This window comes from Ips typographus, linkage group LG14 (genome assembly GCF_016097725.1).
Source record: "Ips typographus isolate SLU linkage group LG14, UJ_Ityp_2.0, whole genome shotgun sequence".
Taxonomy (NCBI): domain Eukaryota; kingdom Metazoa; phylum Arthropoda; class Insecta; order Coleoptera; family Curculionidae; genus Ips; species Ips typographus.
Window position 1 is genome coordinate 4,891,017 of NC_138435.1, and position 19,879 is coordinate 4,910,895.

At 51.6% G+C, this 19,879-nt stretch overlaps 2 protein-coding genes across 2 annotated transcripts; both read right to left on the reverse strand.

Moving 5' to 3' along the window:
• Window positions 1-1,909: 1,909 nt before the first annotated feature.
• Window positions 1,910-4,282, reverse strand: LOC145737986 (uncharacterized). The gene is made up of 3 exons (XM_081992840.1): window positions 3,287-4,282; window positions 3,030-3,254; window positions 1,910-2,977 (listed from the first exon to the last, which is right to left on the reverse strand). The coding sequence occupies exons 1-3, from the start codon at window positions 4,280-4,282 to the stop codon at window positions 1,910-1,912; spliced, it is 2,289 nt and encodes a 762-aa protein (XP_081848966.1).
• Window positions 4,283-5,419: 1,137 nt separating this feature from the next.
• On the reverse strand, window positions 5,420-6,172 carry LOC145737988 (uncharacterized). Its single transcript, XM_081992841.1, has one exon. It carries the CDS (start codon window positions 6,170-6,172, stop codon window positions 5,420-5,422), a length of 753 nt encoding a protein of 250 aa, XP_081848967.1.
• Between the last annotated feature and the right edge of the window lie 13,707 nt (window positions 6,173-19,879).

The window sequence follows — 19,879 nt, forward strand, 5'->3', positions numbered from 1 at the left end:
GAATCTGCTTGTCAACGTGCCGGGTGCCAACCAAGGCCTGTATGAGATCCCTGTGTCCCCGCACAATGGCTCGTTTCTCCTCATGTCGCACCATGACCCCCATGCGGACCAGGACACCATTCTTCCTGTGCCGTCGTCCGCCAAAAGCGCGGATGTCCCTCATAGCGGAATGCTTGGCGATAGGCACATTCCTGTCGCAAGGAGCGCCGGTAGAGACTCAGTGCTCGGCTAGGGATATGCACGTTTATTTATAGACAAGATAAGATGGCCGCACAGACACAGGTAAGTTATTATCAAACCCATTAAACTTTTAAGTTATTTACTTTACATGTCGACAACAGGACTGAATGACCCGAACAGCAAACGCACCAGGCAGTTCCTCGTACGCGATGCTGGCGCGTACCTAGACCAGTCCTCGCATGCTAACTACGACGACAGCCTCTCGGACTTTAATATCGACAATAGCAGCAGTATGTCCAGCGATACTGATAAAGATTGAATAAATGATTCATAATTTCACCTTGTAGTGTTATGGCGCCGCACAGTGCCATCTACCCTTGTCAAATAAGCATCCGTGGGCTGGATTGTGCGGGCAATATTAGATAGGGGAGCCATGCCGCCCTCCATGTAATGTTGCTGCCAGTCCTTTTGACAGTCGGCCCTAGCTGGGTTGCACGGATGGCAGGTGTGGTTATTGGCATGCTGCTTGGGATGGCTATTGGGCGCCAGGCCTGAAATGAAATACTATCGCGCCGCGCATTCCCGCCTGGGCGACAAAATTCATTTAATAAGGGCTGTTGTAAGGCCTGGCTTTCCATTGGGCCTCTCCTTCCGCCGGCAGCGCCTTGCCGCTCATTGGACCATTAGGAGTGAAAAGAAAGAATCGGCGACGGGCTATGGAGGAGGACGCCTGCAGCATGGGCGCCTACAATAGCTTAAATATACTGGAGCGCGGTCCCCACGACGACAGCGTCTTCGGTGCGCTCTGTATACTTCACCTCCTGCCCGCCGACGGTCATCTTCCCCAGCTCCAGGCCCCTGGAGCTAATTCTGAAGCTCGTAATGGGCTCTGTGGGCTGTATCTGTAGCTTAAATATACTGGAGCGCGGTCCCCACGACGACAGCGGTGGGCAGGCCCGCCCGTCAGACCGGACTGGCGCTGAGCCGCGCGTGAAAAAGGTCAAGTTTAACCTCCTAAATAATAGAACCCACAAGATACCGAAATGCGACAAAATAATCTTCGACGATCTTGTGTGCCCCTCTGACGAGGAGACTGCCGGATGGGTTGGCCAGGAGGAGGCGCGTCACCAAGACACCCAATGTCCCATTGAAATTGTAATTGAGTGCCCTGCGCGGGCCGGCGCGCATGCGCTGACCAGACGGATGAGCCAGTTCAGCATGGTAAAGAATATGTTTGACAACGGGATAGGAGAAGAAGAGCCGCCGGCCAAGCAGATTGATGCCGTGTTTCCCAAGTTGAACGAGAATCCGTTTATTATACAGGACAGAAACAAATAAACTGGCTGAGTTGGCATGTATACTTTAACTTGGCAGCGCTTTGTGTACTTTCTCCGATCTGCGGGCCCACAATCGATAGCAGAGCTGCAGCAGTGGTAGGCTACGCGGTCTAAGTTAAAGCCACCGGCCCCAGTGGGGCAGCCTGCAGACACACTGAACAATAAGAGGCAATAGCGTGAAAGGAGCATCCCAGCCCGAGGATGCCGTACTCCAGTGGACGCAAGATCCAGACGGCTGCAAACAGCTGGTGTAAGAGGGATTTACTTATTATGCTTGTTGTCCGGGCTTGAATCAGGATAAACTGCCCCGGCTCTTTTATCGTTCTCGGCCTGGTGCCCATTCTGAGCCTTCTTAAGTCTTGTGCCCCATTACAGCCGTCGCTTTCACGGCGTTAGGCGGCTGGTGCGGCGCTGGAAAATACTATGTTCTTGTAATGCTCCCTGAACCTGGTCTTCAAGGCGAGAGAGTCCCTGCATTTATCGATGGCGCTGCGCATCGCCTTGTCTCCGTCAATGGTCTCCAAAAACTTGAGCACCTTTTCCATGGGGCCTGTCTCGACTACATTCTTGAGCGTGAACTCCAGCGCATGCCTGAGGAGGCCGGAGTTGCTGATGTGGGCCTTGATGCCCTCATAGTTGGCGATGAAGAAGTCGGCAACCTCGTTCCTGAACTTGAGATTCGCGCCGAGTGAGGCGTAGAGATACACCGAGTCGTGCGGCTCAATGTCCTTGAAGTTGCTAAAAAGCGTCTCGAGGTTCTTCTTGTCGGCGGTGGTGCCCAGGGCTATCAGGGCATGCTGCCGAAGCCCGACGGTGGCGGTGCCCTTGTAGGTCTCGAAAATATCATTAAACCGCTCATCGACAATGGCGCTGTAGAATGGGCGGATATACTCAGAAATCATGTCATCGCCGAGCTTCATCTTCCGGAACCGGTCTATGGTGGGCTGGTGGCCATTATACACCGCCTTGGAGATAACAAGCGTGTTGCGCGACACCTCGTTGATGTCGGCGCTGGACTTGTTGAACTCGATCTTCTCGGCCTTGTCTCCAATGATGTCGAGAATAAGACCGCGGAAGAAGTCGCGCTTCGCATCGACATCGTAGAACATCGACACGAGAGACTGCAGGCCGCCGAGGGTGGACCCGAGGATATCGTAGTTGTCCTCATCCTTCAGAGCACCCAGATATTCCAGCGGCAGAGGGCCCTTCAGGGCCATTGCAATAGCAAAGGCATCGCTGTAGACATTCATCCGGTTGGCGGTGCTCAGGGCTGGTGCGCCCGGGCCCAGCAGCCCGTCCAGATCCTCGTACTGGACGCGGTAGAACCCCGATACCTCGTTGTTGAGCTTGTAGTAGTCGGAGGCCTTCTCCACGGTAAACTTCCTGCCCTCCATGATAAAGTCGGAAGTCTTTCCGCCGTCCCACATAATTTTTATGGGGACAGGCCAGGGCTCAGCATCCTCCTCGAAACCGACCGTAAATCTGCGCTGTGTCAGCTGCAGCGTCCTTCACATCTATTATCGGGAAGCCTTTCCTCTTGATCCACGGATCGATGACCGCAGAGACGTTCACCATGCTGGCCTTGGCCTTGCCCTTGTTGTAGGAATTGGTAAGCGCGGTCCACAGGTCCTCGGTGACCGCGTTCTGGTATTTCTTCTCATTCAGGTAGTGCACAAGGCCCTTCCGGAACTCCTCGGCCCCCAGCCAGTTCTCGAGCATCTTGATTATCGAAGACCCCTTCGATAATGAGGGCTGAATGAGGGCTTTGCCGCCCAGGTGGCAAAGCCCTCATTCAGCCACAGGTCAGACCACCACTCCATGGTCACCAGGTTGCCAAACCACATGTGCGCAAGCTCGTGGCACACGGTAATCGCGATGTTCTTCTTCGAGCGCGTCGACGTGGTGCTGGCATCGTAGAGCAGCGAGGTCGAGCGGTAGGTTATAAGGCCCCAGTTTTCCATGGCGCCCATCGCAAAGGACGGCACCGCAACCATGTCAAGCTTGTCCAGAGGATAGTCGATCTCGAAGTACTCCTCGAAGAACTTGAGACAGCGCGTGGCAACCTCCAGGGAGAAGCGGCCCCACTCCTTTTCCTCCTCGTGGGCATACACGCGAATGGGGATCCCCACCTCCTCAAGCTTCGTTTTCTTATCGGCCAGCTCGCCCGCGCTCGGCTTCCTCGGATGCCGAACCATGACGGTCTCTATGTAGGACAGCTTGCCCACCACGAATGCAACGATGTAGGTCGACATAGGCGGCGTCTTCTCGAAGACAAACACCCCATTCTTCTCCGACACCAGCGCATTGTTGGACAGGGCTACGAATCCCTCGGGCGCCTTGAGCGTCACCGAAAATGTCGCCTTCATGTCGGGCTGGTCAAAGCAGGGGAAGGCGCGCCTTGCATCTGTCGGCTCAAAATGCGTAGAGTAGAGCGGTGTTCCGCGGTAGCTGCTCTTGTAGAAGCCCTCCATCGACGAGCCCTTGAACTCGCCACGGTAGTCGATCTCGAGAACAAAGGCCTTGTCCATCTTCTCGGGCAACGTAATCATTACTGTTTCGTCTTCGGTGCGCTCTGTATACTTCACCTCCTGCCCGCCGACGGTCATCTTCCCCAGCTCCAGGCCCCTGGAGTTAATTCTGAAGCTCGTAATGGGCTCTGTGGGCTGTATCGTTATCCGCACGTGCCCTGTAAAGGCATCCTCCTGCACAGCTATTTCCAGGTCGTAGTGTCTCGGCAGTGCGACACGGCTCAGGTTTTGTCTCATGGGGGCTAAAAATTTTGCCAATTTAATGAGTGGCGCAAGCTTCAGGGGCGGCCACATCGCAGTGCTATGTTTAGGCACGCGACTTAAGTATCGTCCTTTGTTTACCGATGGCGTTACAGACTCTATTTGTTGTCACGGCAGCTGAAGCTTTGACGAGCCGCGCCCGATGATGCGCTGCACAGTGAACTTAATCTCGCGGAACTCCCCCCTCCTGGTGTGCGCGTGGTACGTCTGCGTCTTGCCTATGAGGCCCTTCGTTTCCTGTATAATCCTCTCCAGCATGGCGCTGTACACCCTTGACATGGGATACTCTTTAGCGCCCATTTTGCCCGTATTTGGTCGGCTAGGATGACTGAGGATTTTCATTGGCAAACTCTTATTTGCCCCTGGCGGAAGCCTGGGAGGCTCATCTGTGTTTCAGGCATCCTGATGCTAGCGGAGGCGCATCTCACGGCAAGAATATGCATGCCTGCCCCGTCCTCCAAATACCGCCTGCTTTGCATGACCCACATTAAGATATTCCGGGTCGCCCGGGCCATGAGCGCCGCTTCAAGGCGGTCCCTGGGCAGTGCTGGGGCTCAGTAGCGGACTCCCATGGTCTATGACGGATATATTTAGACTGCACTTTGTACAACATGGCTCTGGGCCTTGGCATAGATGCCGCTATTGGGATTTCGCATTCAGCATTCCCTCTGGATGAATGGGCAAGAGGTATTGTGAGCTGGGCCTATTTGTGTGGCTTTGTGCCAGGATATAGTTGGTTTCCCGGCTCGTGCAGCCTTGCTTTGCATGACCGAGCCCAAAAGCCACCTCGCATCAAGGCGCTTGGCTGTTTGGGTGCGACGGCTCAACCCAGCGCCCTGACGTAGCCGCCGCCACCAACATTGAGCTGCCGCCCGAAGTATGCAAGTCCCAGCCAAATTTGGATGGGAAACATGCTGGCTTTTAATCGAACAGTACTGCAACTCCCAGGGCGTGCAAAGCTGGCTGCAGACGGGTATCGCTAAAGGCTTGCCAGATGGCGGCCTAAATGGAGCGCCATGTAAGAATATGAACAGGGGCAGTGCCGCTGGGAGCCCTGCCACTCGAAGAGACCAGCGCCATGGACAAATAAATATTTGGTAAGAAGGCTATTTACTAATGAGTAACTGTTATGCTTTTGGCCAGGTTCGGCAAAAGATCAGAAGACTTGCCGATTTCTCCACAGGTGAAATGGCACGACCGCTGGAAGGAAATAGCTGTGATAATGCCCTGGAGCAGGTAGTGCGTCTCGGGGAGCATCATCACACAGCATACATTCTTCTGCTTATAGTACTCGATGTTCGTGGTTGAGGTGCAAATTATGAATGGTGCTGCCCCGGTGGTTAATACCTGGTCGACGGCCCCACGCAGCTTCATCTGCACGGTCGGATCCGATGGCTCTATCATGATCACCCGCGCATGCTCATAGATGGATGCGAGAGGGCCGTGCATAAGCTCGGAGCTGTAGAGCACCCTCGTGTTGATCTGCGTCACCTCAGAGACCTTCAGGCCAGCCTCAACAGCCGTGGCATACTCTACGCCGCGTGAAAGCAGGAACAGGCACATATTCTCCGACTTTGCTGTGTACTTCACCAGCTCATCAATCTCGCAGTTGAGTGCCTCCTTGACCTTGCCAGCGAATGCTCTCACCTCTGTGGTAAAAGAATCAAGGCCCTCAGTCATCCGTTTGACCGTCTCGTCGGATAGGCTGTACAGCGGATAAGGCAGGCTGCCCTTCCTGACGCGAGGCTTGCCATTACGCGCAACGGGGTTCTCGCGAGATCCAGCCACATGGCTAACCTCGTCCCCGCGGGCAATACCATTGGTATATGCGTGCCTTCCGTTCTCCCTCTCCTTGTCCATTGCCATTTTGTACATTTTTAGTCTTCTCTCCCCAAGGAAGGCAGCGAGCAGACACAGCTGCAGATATTGGCACGTGTATGCCTTGGTGCTTGCAATTGCCCGCTCAAAGCCGGCCATTACATCAATTGTGGCGTGGCAGTCATCGCAGATAAGGATAAATATTAATATTATATTTTTACATCATCGACACATTTCGCACCCATCGGATGCCCGGCCGGACCCGGGGGCCGGACCCGGCCGGAACAGCGTGCCGATGCCTGGCGGCATCCACTGTATCGGTGGCCCAGCACCGGCCGGTTCTAGGCTCCCCTGGGCAACCGGCCTGTTGCGGGGCGGCTCGGAATAGACAACAAAATTTGGCAGACGGCGGCCAACATACCGAGCACAGAAGAAGTAATTTATCGATGTAGGCTTGCAAATCGGAGGGTAAACAGTGCATGGGGAAGGCATAACAGCGGCCAGCAGCCCATATTCTGGTTATTTCTTGATATTTTTCATGTTGACGACCGCGCACTCGAGGTCGGTGCAGGCCACAAAGCTCCCTCTGATGATGTCCCTGACATGCACCTCCACGACCTCCTCCAGCTGGATCTGCGCATCCTTGACCACGATCAGGATCTCGCTGGGCTGCAGCTGCACCGCAGACTTGGCCAGAAATATGCGGGACTGCGCAATGGACACGGCCTGACAGACACCCCTCGTCGTAGGTGTCGTGGTTCATCTCGTAGAGGGTGGCAAGCTCGTCCTTCTCGCTCTCGGAGAACACATAGTTAAACTTTTTCGCATGTTCCGCCACATGCTGTAAAATTTTGCTCAACATAGGGAGCAAATTTTAGCGGTTTTTAACAGGCACTATAGCAACTACCAAATTTGCGCTGCAATAAAAATTAGAACAACATATGCCTGGAATATTGCCTGAGCGTCGCTAAATTAAATGGAAGTGGCGTTTTCTGGACTGCGGCGCCGCGGCGCCAATGCTGCGCGCAGGCCTGCCCTGCCGCCAGGGCCGCCCTTTCTAGCCGGGCAGCATTTACATTTTCTACAAATAAATAATTAGCAAGCAGACGCATTTAATTCCAGTCGTGATAAAATTCTTGGTGCCCGACAAAATTTTTCGGCGTGGCGATTTCTGCTCCGATGCGCCGGCAGGTCTTGCAGCTGCTCTTGTGGCTGGCCGGTGTCCTGTCCTGAGTGCTGCAGGCCGCGACTGCGGCCTCCTGCTGCGTCCGCCCTTGGCAGCAGGCATATTTTCATTTAATAAAACGGGACGCAGCGTGGGACTAGAGCGAGGTGTGCACACGGCCCGCCTGCGCTCGACGCGCAGCTCCGCTTCGGATGAGACAAGTAGAGCTGGCATTATGCGGCGTGCCGAAAGGATAGCCTGCCAGATCCGAACCGGGCAGCCGTGGCTACGGCCCTTTGCAGACTGCACCTGGCCGGTGCAAGGCAAGAAGTCTGAAACATAAAAAATAATGCGCAAATTGGCCTCGTGGCGAGCTTTAGATGCTTCCGGGAACCCCTGCGGCAGAAGCAACACTCTTTTTGCTAGCTGTGCATTCCGGGAAATATAGAATGTTCCACCGGTCTTTAATCCGCCGCCCTTGCGTCATCTGCCATTAGCACCAGAGCCTGAGAAATTAAATCAGTGACGAAAGAAAATTCTGGAGTTTGATAAATAATCGATCCGATTGGGCGGATTCTATATTTTCCTACTCTGCTAGTCGTGGTGGGCCAGTTTATATTAAGCTGGCCTGGGCCATCGGAGCAGGCGCCTATTTGCTGAACAAAACCCGCCAGAAAAATTTTAGCAGCTGGCGCAAAAACGGCAACAGGATAGAGAGCCAGCCCAGGGATCAATGCACGGCTGGCTGGCGACAGTTGCTTGCTCGCGCTGCTGCTTTCGATACGGCATCGGGCACTTTTCATAGTCGCGGCGTGCATTGCTCAGGCTGCCCACCGTGGTGCCAATTAGCTGCGAGCCAACTGCCTGCCTCAGGCATGCCTTTTATGTTTATATAGACGGTATCTTGCTTCGCTGCCGCAGCGTGAGCGGCCGAGTAAACTGCAGGGCGCCTTCTACGGGCTGGATTTGGCTCTCGGGCCCTGGCAGCCTCGCCGTCTTTAAGTGGTCAGACGTTAGCCAAGCATAATCTATAGACCCCTAGGTGCCGGCGAGGCGGTAGGCAGGCACGAGATTTTGCGGCATTTAGAGCGAGGCCTGCACTGTAAGCTGCCCGCGTAGGACGCCCACATGGTGCCCTGCCCGGTAAATGTGGCGGGTGCAGAGCTTCACTCCTATCCCCTTTATGGCAGATATTTATGTATTCCCGCCGGAGCCCCTATATATGCATAAGTACGTCCGCCACAAGTTCGAAGTGCTCCTCAAGGCGCTCATAATATCACTTTTCAGCTTCGTGGTGCTGGAGCTCGGATAGTATCTTCGATTAAATTGCCTTAATTTTGCTGGCCGCAGGCCCACGATTATTGGGTGCTTACCAGCCGCTAATTCTGTGCAGTGCAGGTCTAGCCGCGCGGAGGCCCCAAGCCCTCGTTCTGGGGGCAAGGCCTGCCGGCGGCCTCCTATTCTTTGTGCTCGGCCGGGGCTTTGGCCAATAGCACGTGCATATTTTCCCGGGGATCAGAAGAGCCACGCCCGCTTCGATAAGTGCGCATAGTCCAGGCTGGCGCGCGCTACTAGGCAAACATGCGGTGCACGAACTCCGGCCCTAGAAACTGCTCCTCGTCCAAGTGCAAAAATTGACACGAATGGGCAGCCCATGGATACAGAAAGAGCCCCGGCTGCAGTCTCAGCAAACAAGCTGCGGGCGTGCCTGAACTGTGCTATCGTAAAGCCCGGATCCTATTTTAAGCAGTACGGCTGCCCCAACTGCCCGTTCCTCCAAATAAACAAGGGCAAGAACTTGTTTCTGGCCACCTCCTCCTCGTTCAAGGGATCTGGTCTTATCGATCCTGGGAAGTCCTGGGTCGCGAAGTGGCAGCGGCTGGACGGCAACGTGCCGGGGACTGTTGCCGGTTCATTGAAAAAATAGAGCAAGAGGGGCGCGTGTATTTCAACAGGGCGCAGTCGTTTGAGCTGAGCTGAGGAGCCGCACCGATGTAATAAATTTATTCATTTGCTTGGCTTCATCTGCACCGTCTTCCCTTTGGCGGGTAATGGCGAAGGCTTGCCTTCAGTGTCCGGGTGCTTGCAGAACGTGGATCTGAAAAAATGTACATTGGTGGTTGGTGAGCGAAGTACACCCGCGCTGCCGGCAGGGGCCCAATTTGCTGAGAAACTATATGAGAAGCTGGGGTATGAACCAATATTGCTGCGGTCGCCACTACGGGGTCGCAGTCAAGGCCGGGATGCGTCCTTGGGGCGCGGCGCAAGGCCGAGAATTCTCGCCCCACCGGATCCTGGAATCTATAACAGCGATCCATTTGATTGGATGCTGAGATGGCGAGGAATGGAGGGCTGGAAGTATTTTAAAACGAGCGGCATGGTGGTAAACTGGACTTTGTGCAGGAGGATAAAGTAGGCACTGCATCGAGCGTTTTCTGCCAGGCTAGCCCGGTCCAACTATTACTGCGGAACTCAGGACTGTCGAAAGGCATTACACAAATTTCGCTATCTATAGCCGACAGTTATGTTGTGCTGAAGATGCTGACAGACTATTCGCCATAGAGTAGTATGAATTATTGAAACATGCAGCTGTAGTGCCTGCAGAAGCACCGTGCCGGTCCTTGCGACCTACGGGCAAACATCAGACCAAGAGGGGTGGTGGCCAACAATATGCCGATTTCTGCGCCAGGGCGTCTTCCTATAAAATGGTTGACCGCGGGGATATTAAATTAATAAATACTAATTTTTTTTTTACCACATGAAAATTCTGTGCGGCGGTTATGCATTATTACATATTCGCACCTTGGTGGCAATCGTTTCTAGGGAGAAGATCGTTGAGGCGCTTGGATGGGGCAGGGATGGGCTTGTCATTAGTCGCAGTGGGCCCTTGGATTCCAGGCTGGGAGTTGTGGCGGCGGCATCGGGGCTTCTAAGCGGAGCAAGGTTCTACGCCCCGGAGATCAAAACCGTGTCCAGGATGCATGCAGGCACTAATGGCCCAAGAAGATGGAAGCGGTATTATAATGAGGACTGGGTTGTGGATCCGCAACATAAAGCCCTACCGCCGGCGATAGCCGGAGATGCGCTGCGGTACAAAGAACGATGCTACAAGGTGCTGGCCTACATGTTTCCGTCTGCAGGCGGGCTGCTGACCATAAGCACGGAAGTTGGAGATTCGCTCTACAAGGGGCTGATGTCGCATCCCGAGATGAAGGGCAAGGGGCCGCGGGTCCTTGCTGCACTCCTGGCTATGGCGCTGGGTGCCAGGCTGGAGGGCAGCACCGCCGGCGTGCCAAGCCCTAGGAAAAAAAAGTGGGGCACCAATATCTTAACTATAAAGCACGGAGATAGGCTCAACATATCAATCAATACCCTGGGGATGCCCAGGCTGCGCAATATAATCAAGTTCTTTGCGGACGGGGTCGAGTACGACTGCAGCGATCCGTCCGGGGAGGCCTTTCCTCTTTCAAAGGAGGTACTGCTGCATGCATTTATGCTCAATTTTTTACAGAATACCAGCGATGTGGAAGATTTTATTGAGACGTTCTATGACATTGCAAAGGACAACCCTAGAATGCTTAACCAGTGCTTTGCAAAAGAGATGGGGGCGGGGAGCGAAGACGGGCAGGCAGAGGCGGCGCTTTACGGGCTGATTATGAATTCGGATGCCCTGGAGCCCCAGAAAACGCTTCCATTTACGCCCCTGAGCCCGCCGCTTCCGTTCACCAGGGCGCATTTTTACAACCGCAAGACTGGGAAGTTTGCCCCCGACACGTTCAGCGACTGCATCGAGGCTACACTGCTGTCGACTTTGTACTGCCTATTCTACGATCCTGCCTCCGGAAAATGCAGGGTGGACAGATGCTGCGAGGGATTGAAGGGGACGGCGCTGGCCAGGTTTCTCGAAGACTACCCAGATCCAGGCAACGCTGGCGAAAAGATGCGCGAAGAATGGTTGAGAGTCGTGGAGGACCCCAACAACGCCGATATTGTGTGTTCTGAAAGTGAGAAGATGGCGGGCTACAGAGGCGAGCTCTGCTCTGGATTGATCAACTTTCTGAGGACTATAGTTGAAATTACAGGGCTCAATGCGGCATGCTACTGTCGGGAGCACAACACGCATGCGCGGGGGCTGGACTTCTGCGCAGTGAGGTTAACTTTGATTGGGGGTGCGGGCAGCAGCGTTTGCGACGGGTAAATAGTTTTTGTGGTTTTTTCCCATGCGCAGTAGGTTTTGACTCTGCGCAGTGGGTGTATTTTTTTCTCGGGGGGGGCTTTTACGCCTATTGGAGACGGCGGATAGTTTTTGGGCTTTTTTCGCATGCGCAGTGGTTTTCGCCTCTGCGCAGTGGGTGTAATTTTACTGTACGGGTTTGGTTGCGCCTATTGGCGACGGCGGATAGTTTTTGGGCTTTTTCTGCATGCGCAGTAGGTTTTGCCTCTGCGCAGTAGGTGTATTTACGTTCTTGGGGGCCAGGGCTAGTGTCCTGAATGCTAAAGTAGTTTTTTGGGTTTTTCTATATGCGCAGTGGTTCGTGCTTCTGCGCAAAACGGTATTTTGGGGTAAGCGGGCTGCGGACTAGGTCCTGTTTGCACAAAAGGGTTTTTTTGGTGAAAACTCGTGTGCGCGGCGGCGCTACGTATGCGCAGTAGGTGTATTTACGTTCTTGGGGGCCAGGGCTAGTGTCCTGAATGCTCAAGTAGTTTTTTGGGTTTTTCTATATGCGCAGTAGTTCGTGCTTCTGCGCAAAACGGTATTTTGGGGTAAGCGGGCTACGGACTAGGTCCTGTTGGCACAAAAGGGTTTTTTTGGTGAAAACTCGTGTGCGCGGCGGCGTTACGTATGCGCAGTGAGTGTGAATAGACTGCCTAGGGTCTTAGCTACAATTTAAAAAAAAAAAAAAAAAATAAATAAATTTTGGAGTTGTAAAAGTTGTGTAGAATTAGGACTATAGTTAGGGTAGTATATTATTTATAAATATACACTTAAACTAGTTTAAAAAAAAAAAAAAAAGAGAAGAAATGGAAGACAGCAGCGAAGGAGAGAAGAGAAAAAGAGATCCAAACGAGACAATACTAACGGAGGAAAAACTGAGACAGAAGACCGCTTTCAGACAAGCGGTTTTCGCAAGAAGTTCAAAGGTGACGAGATCACCCCCAATGCAGGCAGGGGGGAATCCGCACTTAGGACTAGGGACGGTAGGGAGATAGGGACAGGTGAAGAGTGGGATAGGGAGATGATAGAGAAATACCACCCGGATCTGACCGTGGATGAGAAGGACGAATGGGAAATGTACCAACGTACAAGAAGAAAGGGGAGGGCCAACGTCAACTTCGACGTTGACCTCAGGGTGGAAGAACTGGAAGGGGTGATTGCCGGTCTGAAAAAGAAAAAAGCGTGTGGGGACGACAGGATCCCCAATGAGTGTGTGAAGCATGTCTGGGAAGTCTGGGGAGAGGGAATGACGAGAGTGTATGGGGCGTGTTTAGCAAGGGGAGTTTTTCCGCGGGTGTGGAAGGAGGCTAGGGTCAGGTGGCTGCCAAAAAAGAGCGGAGGGCACAGGCCAATCAGCCTGCTACCGACGCTCGGCAAGCTGCTTGACCGGCTGGTCAACGCCAGACTAGTCAATTGGTATGAAAGGGTGGGCTGTCTCAATGAGAGGCAGTTCGGTTTCCGGAGGTCTAGGGACACTTTAATGGCAATAGAGAACATGAGAGAGAAACTGAGGGAATACAAGGAGGCAAACTGGCACGTACTGGTGGTCACGCTGGACCTGAAGAACGCCTTCAACATGGCGTGGCCGCCGTACGTCGACCAGAGGATTAAAGAGGATGGAGTGCCGGGGCTCCTTAGGGAGATAGCCTGGCATTTCTTGAATGGAAGGGTAGTTAAGAGTGGGGACGTGAGTGAAAGGGTAAACAGGGGCTGCCCGCAGGGATCCAGCCTGGGGCCGTCCCTGTGGCTGGTTTGTATGAATGAGTGGCTGGAGATGTTTGATTCGGAGGACGACCGCGGAGCGGTCTATGGGCAGGCATTCGCGGACGACCAGGTGGTACTGGTTGCCGGGGTGTCTGTCAAGGAGATAGAGAAGAGGTGGGAGAGAGTGTGGGAGAGGTGTAGATGGTGGGAGAATAAGGGAAGGATGAAATACAACGAGTGCAAGACGAGAGCGATGTTTATCGAAAACTACGGCCGAATAAGACCTCCGGTAGTTAGGTTGGGAGACGAGAGAGTGGAGTGTAGTGAATGGATTGATCTACTAGGGATCAGGTTTGACAGGAAAGGCATGTTCATTGAGCATGCCAAGTATGTAAGGGAGAGAATGGCAGAGGTCGCCAGCAAGCTGACGGGGCTCTGCAGAAACAAGGGTAGAATGGACAAGGAGAAAGTGAGGGCAATCGCGGAACGAGTGGCGGCACCAGCGGTGCTTTATGGTAGTCAGATCTGGGGGGTTAGAGCGAATGATAGTAGGGTGAAGAGGCATTTGGGGGCGGCGGAGAGGAAGTTTCTGCTGGCCTCCGTCCGATGTTACAGGACGGTGGCTACGGAAACCCTCAGGGTCGTCAATGGCACGCCACCGTGGTACTTGGCGGCCGCCGCCGCTGCCAAATTTAAGGATGAATCAGTGAGAGTAAGGGTGAGAGACAGGGCGACGGAGGAGGACAGGCCATACCCTGGATGGGAGATCTGGACGAGGATGGAGCAGATAGCCAAGGAAGGGGTCAAGGTCGTCTGGGTCGACGCCGGAGTGCATGAGGGATGGACGGGAGTGGGAGTATGGAGTGAGTGTGGTATAGCCTACAGTTTCTGGGAGAATAGAGACCGGGATAGCCTAAGTGCGGAATTGCTGGGAATAGGGGAAGCGGTGAGGGTTATCGAGAGGATGGGCAGGGGGAAATACGTAATCCATACGGATTGTCTGGCGGCGGTTGAAATGCTAGGCAAGTCAAGCCTCCATAGGGTGGTGGAGAGAGTTAGGAACAGGGTAGCAGGACTGGCATGTATGGGTTTTAGATTGGCGATAGAGTGGAAGGGGAGAGAAAATGTGGGAATTGCCAAGGCCGACAGACTGGCAAGAAGGGCGAAATGGGATGGCGAGCAGAGAAGGTGGGGCGGCATTAGGCTGTGGGAGCGAAAGGGGATCAAACGAGAAATGAGTGAATGGATAAGGAGTGAATGGCAGAGCAGTTGGGACACCTCCACCAAAGGGAGGGAGGTGTACCAACTCTGTAAGGAAGTGGGTTTGGACAGGTTGCCGCTGTCATTCAGGGGCACCCAGCTACTGACTGGCCACGGCGACCTGGCCGCCTACTTGAAGCGAATGGGTTTGAAACAGGACGGTATGTGTGAGTGTGGAAGGGGCGAGGAGGACTCGCGGCATGTAAGAGAGGAGTGTGAGGCAGGGGGTAGAAGGGAAATAAGGGAGCAAATGGGGCAAAGAGGGATAATCTGGGGTAATTTAAAACTTAGAGTGAATGGGAAAACGAACGGAGAGGATGTAAATAGGGTGAATGAGTGGGGAGAGTTGGCCCTAATGGAGGAGGAGGAAGTAGACGAACCCGGTGAAGGTGGCACGGCGGATCATTGAATATGTACATATAGGCTAGATACATTTTAGTTTTAGGCTTACGATTGTGAAAAAAAAAAAAAAAAAAAAAAAAAAAAAAGGGTCGCTCCCGGCGGACATGTACATAGGTTAGGCTAGTGCGTAGAATTAAATTGTTATAAAAAAAAAAAAAAAAAAAAAAAAAAAGGGCCAAAATAAAAATCCGGAAGTGCCAAAAAAAAAAAAAAAAAAAACATGTAGTGGAAAAATAATAAGAAAACAGAAGTGGCAGCACACAACACAGGTCATGGCTTTCCCCGGTAATTTTAGGAGACGTGGAGGATGGTGGGTTCGCTTGAGAGTGGTTTCGTGTGATGGTGGGTAAAGGATCAGGCTTAAGCCCTAACAAGGGTCAGGAGGCGTCACCTCGCGGTATGTCGGGAGCTCTTCGGTTTCAGCTTTCGAACTGTACGGACGTGTTTTTGGATTGTGATTTGGGTATTTTTTAAAACGGACTTTTTGGCTTTTGGAACGGACTTTGATTTGGGATTAACGGAAAATCGTGTGTGTACGGGAGTAGTGAAAGTTCCTTCGCGACTTTCGGGGAGCGGGAAAGCTTCACATCAAGGACCTCAAGATAGCTCATGTTGGCGCCTCTCTTGATTCTGATTTAGGGGTTGGGCGATCGTAAGTAAGACGGGTCAACTGTAACCGCGAAAACCTTCAACCATGATAGTAGCTTTTGGTACCTTGACCGACAGAACCCTGTCTGCTTTAGATGACCGGAGAAACCAACCGAATTCCCAAGTCCCGCCAAAGATTGCCGGGTGAACCCCCCCATGGTGTGCCTCCTGAGGCGGTACCGTCCGTCAAGCAAACCCGTTTCCTAACCGCCGCCGCTGCCAAAACCCGAATGGCTCGAATCAAGCGGGAGACACAAGCCCTACGGGCTCCGTTACGGAAAGCTGTATTGCCCTCCAGCTCAGATCACATTCTGGCAACGTCTCGGCCCTCCATACACATAATTTGCGGCGTTTGCAGTGGGCGGTTGAACACGCGGAAGAGATCTTTCCCGAACCGGCCCGCCCAGTTAAAGCAGTCCCATCCACGGGACGCGCTTGTTCCGTAATTCCAATCGCTGACGAGCCGTCGGTAGTTTGGGGAGGTTGCGGACTGGACAAAGGTGGCGGATGAAGTCGCCGCCACGCCCAACCCAGAGATGTGGACGGCAGCGTTGGTAGCCCAGCTGCGGATGCTGCGCCCGCCACATGTTCCCGGGACCCGCAGATTTCGGCGACATCTGCGGACCAGCACCGGCCTTACACATCAACGTGCCGTAGCTCGGGAAAGAAAAGGTGTTACCGCCAGGGATTGGGCTGCTTTATGTTCCTCTCTTTTCCCTCATCCCCGGGTCCGAACTTAGTGAAGCAAAGAATTTACGTTTCCGTGCCGTTTGCGTTTTCTTTTGAGGTCTAGTGCAGGAATAATTTTTTTTGTGTCCGTTTTGTTGTCCTTTCAGACAGTTTGGAATATTTACTAGTTTTTTTAAATCTTGTCCGTTAGGGATGTCTCTCTCGCCAGTGTTGGAATTGTCCACTGAGGATCATTGTTTGGAGCTGATGTTGGCAATGGACGAAGACGTGACCGATGAGGTGAGGGCGCCGCCCTCTCCGGTTACACTAAAAGTGCAGCTGGTGCGGAAGATCGCCCCGTCAACTTCTGCCGACCGAGCGCCGCGGCTGGTACCAGCAGTATGGATCGAGGAGCTGAATCCCCCCGCCGCGTCCGACTCCGCCCCGTACGTACCTCCGGCGGAGATACCTCTATTCCTGCCTGTTAAAAAGGGGTTGTGTTGGAGGTGCGGGAGCGAAGGGCATCACCGGGACAACTGCACGCGTCCGCCGATTCTTTTCTGTTCGAGGTGTGGGCACCGGGACCGCCTTACTAAGAATTGCCCCTGCATGCCGTGGTTACCAGAAGAAGGGAAGAAGGTGCTACCAGCCCCCGAGAGGTACGCGACCGCTCGCGCGTTAAGTATCTCGTGGGATGCAGTATTCCCTCCGACCCGACCTTTCCCTGACCGCGAAAGTCGGGTCGGCATTGTGACAGGTGTGGGAGAATGAGCCGTGCAGTGTCTTGTCGCGGCTTTCGTTAATGCCGTTTTCGTTTGTTTATTTTTCTCGCGTATAGTGTGTGGCAATTAGTTGGGTAGTATTAGGCTGAAATTATGTTTAGGTTGAAATTATGTTAATAACTGTTAAGTTAAGTAGTTGAGTAAGACTAGGAGAAGTGAGAGGGAGCATTGGGTTTAATTTATTTGAAAAAAAGTAAACTAATGTTCTTTAGTAAACTAGTTTTCTTTTTTTACCGAAGAGAGAGGGGTGTGTAACGAAGTTACGAATATTTTTTGCTTTGTTTTCTAAGCCGTCCATTAGTGCCGTTTGTTCTGGGGCGAATTGCAGATAAATGATCTATTAATAGAAGCCGTTTAGTAAAGTAACCAGTGCTAGTACATTGCCAGAATACGATAAGCCGTATTTTTAAGTTATTACATTTTCTCAGGATTGGCCGGTCGGATTTTTACCATTCTTGTTGGAAACCATGGGTAGAATTACAGGGTTTACAACAACGCTGCAGTATGTAAGCGCGTAATAGGAAATTAATGGTTTACGGCTTTCCTTGTAATTATAATTCACCAGTTGACGTAGCCGGTTAGGTTGGCCGAAGCGTACCGCTTTCCTGCAATACTGCGGTTCTGTACGCGTCACTCGAGTAGGGCCGTGTTTCCCACTACCCGATAGTGGGGAACCCCCCGACTGTCTATAAAACTGGCGTGCGCCGCCAGTTCGTGGTCTGTTGAGATCACTAGCTCTCCCCGAGCAACATCTCAACCTCCCAGCAGCACCGCCGCATCACAGTAAGTATACCTGTTTGGTGGCTAGCCCTCCTAGTGCACTGTGTACCTGTTATTTGAACACCGAGGCTCGGTAGACCGGGTGTTCGTTCCTTGTTTACTCCAACCCTGTACCGCCGTTTGTTGTAGCGTCGTGGTTTGCTAGACCGGGTGCTACGCCATAGATCCGGCATTGTAGGTTTCTATACAAACACTACATGGTTCGCTAGACCGGGTGTTTGTATACTTTCCCCGATAGGCCAATTTCCGGCCCTAGTTCAATCTGTACCGTCGAGGTTCGCTAGACCGGGCGGTACACGATAGTTCCGCATTCAACACAAACGCTACATGATTCGCTAGACCGGGCGTTTGTGTCATTTAGTAGTCCGGCCGCACGTCCTAGCCCTGTCTTTTGTTGACTACGCTACATGGTTCGCTAGACCGGGCGTAGGAGGCAAGTTTCTATATCCTGTTGCCAACAAGCATCTCAACCTACAAGGCTCGTATAGACCGGGTGGTTCAGTAATACCCTCTTCCGACTCTTTTACCGACCCGTGACACCGTAACTTTATTTGCACTAGGACGGTTAATTGCTTAGTTGTAAACGTAGACCTCCATTGTCCCCGTTAAATAACTTAACCCCGTAATAATTCATCTTGTACCTGTAACATTCATTGCATTGCGTGTCTTTTTTTTTAACTTTCTGCATTATACCGTTGACCTGTCTTGCATCGCATCCGACCCGTACCGTAACTAAGTTGCACACTCCCACTCTCGTACTTGTCTAATTAAGTTGTCTAATTTAAGATACGCTTACTTGCATAATTATTTGGTTTAGTTAAGTTTGCTGGCATTTTAAGTTAAGCAAAGAGAATATACGTTAGTTGATTGGTACTTTTGGCTTTTATTAGCGTTGTCACCAACTGGACCACTGTTACCACAGATTGACGGGAACCTTGTCTACAGCTGTTTAAAAGCTACCAAGGCATACGAGTTGGGTTTCCTGGTTCACATTTCGAAAACTCTAAATACTTTCTTAAAACCAGGTGGCGCCCGAGGCAATTCTCATTAACTTTTGTTCTAGAACACACTTTAATTCGAACTCCCGAATAAATAGCGTCACAGTTCATATCTAAATCTGTTTGAACAGAAGCATCTTGTTCACTTTTCGGTGAAGTTCAATCAATTTGTTGAAGTGGTTCCAAGTAAGATACCGATACTTCTGTAGATGGACCTGCAGTAGGTTCTGTGTCCATGTTCACAGCTAATGTGCTCTCACCTTCATGCTCATCCTCCTATATTTTTACAGATAAATTATAACTTTTGTACAAAAACTTACTATTATGAGGCGTTTTGTTTGACGCTTAACTGCTCGAACATGCCGCTTTACATTTTGTGTTTTGGTAGTAATATATCCCATATTTACATAAGGAACCCAGTCGGGATTGTCCTTATCTTCCAATTTCGCTGGTTCCCCTAAAAGACAAAACAAAACTTTGACACCATACACCGATATCAAAACAATATTTTATTTAACCAAACTTCCTTATATGCTGTATTACTCATAAATAATAATAATATACCGGGTGTAACATTTAACTTGAGACATCTCAATATCTCGAAAAATAAGCACTTTTCGAAAAAATGTTTAGTATCAAAGTTGTATTATTCCGCGGGGGAAATACATTGATGACAAAATTTGTGTTCCTCTGCCCCTCCATGTCGGGGGGAAGGGGGGCAACTTTGATTTTTTAAATGGCACCCCCAATTTTTTTTTGCAGATTCAGATTCTGCGGCTAAAAACACGTGGAATTTGTTTAAAACATTTTTTTGTATTAACGATAGATGGCCCTATAAACGACAAAATTTAATTTACATTTTTTAATTAAATTTGTTTTTTTTTCGCTCTTGGCTTACTGGAATGTTTGGTAAAATCTACTTAAAAAACCGTCGTTGCTAGGGATACATAGGTGTAATAAATAACAAAAAAAAAAAAAGGGTAAAAAAGGGTTTTTTTGGTTCAAACGTTAAAAAAAAGAAATAACTTGCAGAAACCCTTAATGTTAATCAGTTAGTTTTATTTTGGTATTAATACTTCATCAGCATGGAGTACATGACGGTACAAGAGAAAATTGAAATGGTTTTTGTTT